The 6,000-nt window shown below is 40.4% G+C and overlaps 1 protein-coding gene across 1 annotated transcript in view; it reads right to left on the minus strand.

Annotated features, from left to right (window-relative positions):
• LOC138366008 (beta-1,4-galactosyltransferase 4-like) overlaps positions 1-4,715 on the minus strand; it is a 128,956-nt gene extending 124,241 nt beyond the window's left edge. Inside the window, exon 1 of the mRNA XM_069326730.1 lies at positions 4,472-4,715. Coding sequence (XP_069182831.1) covers positions 4,472-4,715 — 244 coding nt within the window. The remainder of the gene's footprint in view (positions 1-4,471) is intronic.
• Positions 4,716-6,000: the final 1,285 nt, after the last annotated feature.

Raw genomic sequence — 6,000 nt, forward strand, 5'->3', positions numbered from 1 at the left:
TTGTGCTTTCTGGGTTCGAGTCCCACTGGTGGGTGTTGTCCAAAGATTGTTTATCTTCACTTGTGGTTTATGCAAGTATAGGCTTATAAGCTGGACACGAGTTCTCTCACATTGACAGTGGCTTGACGAAAATTGCAGACTGACCCCTCACTCATCTGGTGCCTTCGGGAGGTAGAGATGTTTGAGATATATATATCTCGAACTATCTACTTCTTTTGTAAGGTCTGATGGCGTAGTGGGTTAAAGCATACTAGTTATGCCAGCTACTGGAAGGTAGTTGTGCTTTCTGGGTTCGAGTCCCACTGGTGGGTGTTGTCCAAAGATTGTTTATCTTCACTTGTGGTTTATGCAAGTATAGGCTTATAAGCTGGACACGAGTTCTCTCACATTGACAGTGGCTTGACGAAAATTGCAGACTGACCCCTCACTCATCTGGTGCCTTCGGGAGGTAGAGATGTTTGAGATATATATATCTCGAACTATCTACTTCTTTTGTAAGGTCTGATGGCGTAGTGGGTTAAAGCATACTAGTTATGCCAGCTACTGGAAGGTAGTTGTGCTTTCTGGGTTCGAGTCCCACTGGTGGGTGTTGTCCAAAGATTGTTTATCTTCACTTGTGGTTTATGCAAGTATAGGCTTATAAGCTGGACACGAGTTCTCTCACATTGACAGTGGCTTGACGAAAATTGCAGACTGACCCCTCACTCATCTGGTGCCTTCGGGAGGTAGAGATGTTTGAGATATATATATCTCGAACTATCTACTTCTTTTGTAAGGTCTGATGGCGTAGTGGGTTAAAGCATACTAGTTATGCCAGCTACTGGAAGGTAGTTGTGCTTTCTGGGTTCGAGTCCCACTGGTGGGTGTTGTCCAAAGATTGTTTATCTTCACTTGTGGTTTATGCAAGTATAGGCTTATAAGCTGGACACGAGTTCTCTCACATTGACAGTGGCTTGACGAAAATTGCAGACTGACCCCTCACTCATCTGGTGCCTTCGGGAGGTAGAGATGTTTGAGATATATATATCTCGAACTATCTACTTCTTTTGTAAGGTCTGATGGCGTAGTGGGTTAAAGCATACTAGTTATGCCAGCTACTGGAAGGTAGTTGTGCTTTCTGGGTTCGAGTCCCACTGGTGGGTGTTGTCCAAAGATTGTTTATCTTCACTTGTGGTTTATGCAAGTATAGGCTTATAAGCTGGACACGAGTTCTCTCACATTGACAGTGGCTTGACGAAAATTGCAGACTGACCCCTCACTCATCTGGTGCCTTCGGGAGGTAGAGATGTTTGAGATATATATATCTCGAACTATCTACTTCTTTTGTAAGGTCTGATGGCGTAGTGGGTTAAAGCATACTAGTTATGCCAGCTACTGGAAGGTAGTTGTGCTTTCTGGGTTCGAGTCCCACTGGTGGGTGTTGTCCAAAGATTGTTTATCTTCACTTGTGGTTTATGCAAGTATAGGCTTATAAGCTGGACACGAGTTCTCTCACATTGACAGTGGCTTGACGAAAATTGCAGACTGACCCCTCACTCATCTGGTGCCTTCGGGAGGTAGAGATGTTTGAGATATATATATCTCGAACTATCTACTTCTTTTGTAAGGTCTGATGGCGTAGTGGGTTAAAGCATACTAGTTATGCCAGCTACTGGAAGGTAGTTGTGCTTTCTGGGTTCGAGTCCCACTGGTGGGTGTTGTCCAAAGATTGTTTATCTTCACTTGTGGTTTATGCAAGTATAGGCTTATAAGCTGGACACGAGTTCTCTCACATTGACAGTGGCTTGACGAAAATTGCAGACTGACCCCTCACTCATCTGGTGCCTTCGGGAGGTAGAGATGTTTGAGATATATATATCTCGAACTATCTACTTCTTTTGTAAGGTCTGATGGCGTAGTGGGTTAAAGCATACTAGTTATGCCAGCTACTGGAAGGTAGTTGTGCTTTCTGGGTTCGAGTCCCACTGGTGGGTGTTGTCCAAAGATTGTTTATCTTCACTTGTGGTTTATGCAAGTATAGGCTTATAAGCTGGACACGAGTTCTCTCACATTGACAGTGGCTTGACGAAAATTGCAGACTGACCCCTCACTCATCTGGTGCCTTCGGGAGGTAGAGATGTTTGAGATATATATATCTCGAACTATCTACTTCTTTTGTAAGGTCTGATGGCGTAGTGGGTTAAAGCATACTAGTTATGCCAGCTACTGGAAGGTAGTTGTGCTTTCTGGGTTCGAGTCCCACTGGTGGGTGTTGTCCAAAGATTGTTTATCTTCACTTGTGGTTTATGCAAGTATAGGCTTATATATATATATATATATATATATATATATATATATATATATATGGTGGAGCGATCACTGGGGTGATCGCTCCAGCCAACGGTGTGCTGCTATGGGCACCTCTGGGCTCGAGTGCCATTGAGGTAATCCTCAAAGAAATGCTGAATGACCTAAGGGGCCGTAGTACTGAAAAATGCGATAAATGAAAACTGGTTTGATTTCAATCAAACTTTTTTGTCTAGTCGTATGTAAAATGTGGTTCAACTGGCCCAAGTCTCAGCATCGTAGCATAAATAGGAAGGGAGAAAAAAATATTTAATTATGTGTTGAAAATTTTCCAAAACGGTCAAAAATTAACATCAAACAAAAGTGTCAACTGAAATCATGTCTATGACTCTAAGCTATCACAATAGCATAACGTATTTTAATATTTAGTTTTATGCCAAAAAAAATATAAAAAATATATTGAGATTTTTTTTCTCTCAATTTTTTTTTCATATTTTTTATCGGCCGATTTGCATGAAACTTATATACCTTACAGAACATAAGAATATCTGTAAGGATGCAAGTTTTGGAAGAAATTGGTTGAAGTCAACTTCAACCACAGGAGGCAGAATCTTTGATCTTATTTATTATCCATTAACTTAAAATTACTACGCAGCTTTCATTTTTTTTTCAATTTAAATGAAATTTACATCTTCTATGTAGAGTTTACGTCTCTACAGACTATATTAAGCACTTTTTCTAGGTTCATTTATTGATTTTATACTTCATTTTTAAACATGAAATATTGGCATATATTTTGGGGGAACTTTGACTACCTGTATTAGTAAAACTAAACATATTTTGGATAATCCTTTCAATACAAATCCTCTTTTATATGCTAATGTATTAGATGAGTGTCATAAAATGATTTCATTTGAATCATGTGGTTTGTGAAATATATTGAGAATGTGTAAAATTCGTTGGAAAAAAAAACAAAAAATAACAATAACTCCCTTTCTATTTAGGGTGCGGTACTGAAACATAGAACAGTTGCAGTCCTTCTTATAAACAACTAGTAAAAAATGTTTGGTCGACATTAAACAATAATTAAAAATCGTGTAATATGGCACCTAAGAAGGATGGAGGGAAGAATAGGGGCTTTGGATGCTGACGATGCTTTGTACCTCCTCGAAAGGTGCCTGGCTTTGCCCACACTTACATATTTCCTAAGGTGTGCTCTCTCCTTCGACAGCTCAAAATTAACAAAATATGACGCACTCCCAAAGTCAACAACCATGCAAGTGTTAAACCTCTCCCTGCAAGATGACCAATGGAACCAAGCAACGGTCCTCGTTAGACTCGGGGGTAATGGTATTCGCAAGGTGACACAGTTAGCATTGCCGGCATTCTTATCCTCGACCAGTATTACAGGTCAATTAGTGAATGAGACACTGCCAGAATACCCAGGTGACTCCATTGGGATTTATGATCCAAAATTGGCGGATGGGACATTCTTATCAACTCTCAACCTCGACCAACCTTTCCAAACGACTGCAAACGTGCCAAATGGGATAGCCCAATAGTGGAGAACATTGCCACATCAATGTTGGAGGCAGCTTCTGGGAAGGGTAAAGTGCGTCTCCTAGCTGTGCAAGCTCCCCATGCCAGGAGCTTCCTGTTGGCTGTTGCTAATTCCGCCTTAGGCACTCGTATGAATCATCGGGACCTAAATATTGGTGTTGCCCTTCGCCTTGCTGCCCCTTTCTCCACCGAACACTGGTGTATCTGCTGCTATGCGTCGGCAGACCAATACGGCAGCCTTGGTTTCATCTGTCATAAGTCACAAGGGAAGAGTGCCAGACATGAAACAGTGAATGACATCATCAAGAGAAGTTTGGCTACAGCTGGGTGTCCAGCACAAAGTGAACCTCAGTGATGCAGACTGGATTTACACTGGTTTTAGTCCTGTTTTTATAACATTATCTTCGTGGTGGATATCGATGCTCAGTATTCACTAGCCGTTTCCATGGCTAGTGGGAATGGGCTAGTAGAGGTCCCATTCTTCAACTGCTCTTTTAATCATTGTAGTCGCTATGGAGGGAGACAGGATTGATTTATGAAGACTAAGCCACCCAAAGGGTGGCTTAGTCTTCATTGATTGTTGTTATTGCTTTAGATGTCTTTTCATTTCTGCTTCTGTTCTAACGCACTGGTTTTAGTCTTGTTTTAATAACATTATCTGGGTGGCGGATATAGATGCACAGTGTGTCCCAATCTTCAACTGCTTTTCTAACTATTATAGTCGCTGTGGATTTTGCATCTAATGCAGCTGCTCTCGTTGGATGAATGTTGAGTTTGCTGCGCAGGGTTCCAGTTGCTTCACATTCCAGGAAGTAATGCAATAGTGGCGCATCTGCATCTGTTCCACAGATATGACACTCCTTAACCATAGGATTTATTACCTCCCAGCAGCACTAGTAACCAAGTCTGAGTCTATGTATGGCTACTGCAATGTCTTTGTATATCTTTTTGCTAGGCTTGAAAGAGTAGTACCCAGTGGCTTGTTTGTACCACATCGCAGTGGATATTCCTTCCGCTACTTTGGCTCTGTGGCAACGTTTGATAGTTGGGAGTATTTTCTTCTTGATTTGCTCCTTAATCTTTGAAAAACTTGGAGATATTTTAATCTGATCAACAGGAAGAGCAGTGGAAGTTTGCCTTTTTATTACCATCTATGCCAATATGACTTCGTATCCAATTTAGGGTGATTGACAGCCCTAGATTCTGCAACCCGTTCTCGCAAATTCGTAAAGTCAATATTGACTTATTAACTACGTGCATAGGTGATATACTAAACATAATAGATACCCCTAAAAAGATTCATAGAAAACACCGACCTTACCTAACCTTGTTAGTATCTTAAGATAAGCATCTTATTGCTTCGTAATTACAATTATTACTTAACCTATACCTATTATAGGTTAGGTAATAATTGTAATTACGAAGCAATAAGATGCTTATCTTAAGATACTAACAAGGTTAGGTAAGGTCGGCGTTTTCTATGAATCTGTTTAAGGGTATCTATTATGTTAAGTATGTCACCTATGCACATATTTAATAAGTCAATATTGACTTATTAAATTTGCGAGAACGGGTTGGATTCTGTGCTTCTTTTCCTATGTAGGATTTCTGTAATGAGTTGGATATTATCTCTGTTCTGGTTGGATAACAATGACTGAAGCGAGGAAGGGAATTATCAGGAGAAAGTGTCAAGCCATTACGACTATATAGCACTTGGAAGAGGTCAGGATAAGGATTTGGGATGGAACAGGGAAAAAGGAATAGTGCCCAACCACTTGGGCAGTAGGGCATTGAACGCCGACATGCATGTAGTGAGACCGTCGCTCTACAGTCCTGCCCAAGTGGTTGGGCAACAATGCCTGGAGCGAAGATTTAAGAGTCGGTAGGAATGATGACATCATGTAAATTATTCTCAATTGCATAATTTATTGCCACTTTCAAGACATTTTCCACGGTAAACTATTATTTTTTCTCTCTAGTACCAAGTATGGTGAACATGTCAGTGAAAAAGGTTTATAGGTGCAATTCTGCATATCCTCTTAAATAACCATACATATAACATTAGTTGTCTTACAGATATGTGATCATTCTTTTTTGCTTGTTTCAAATACATTAATGTTCAGAACAACTTATTCCTAAATAGTTGAACATATT

The sequence above is a fragment of the Procambarus clarkii genome, chromosome 2 (assembly GCF_040958095.1).
Source record: "Procambarus clarkii isolate CNS0578487 chromosome 2, FALCON_Pclarkii_2.0, whole genome shotgun sequence".
NCBI classification, from domain to species: Eukaryota; Metazoa; Arthropoda; class Malacostraca; order Decapoda; family Cambaridae; genus Procambarus; species Procambarus clarkii.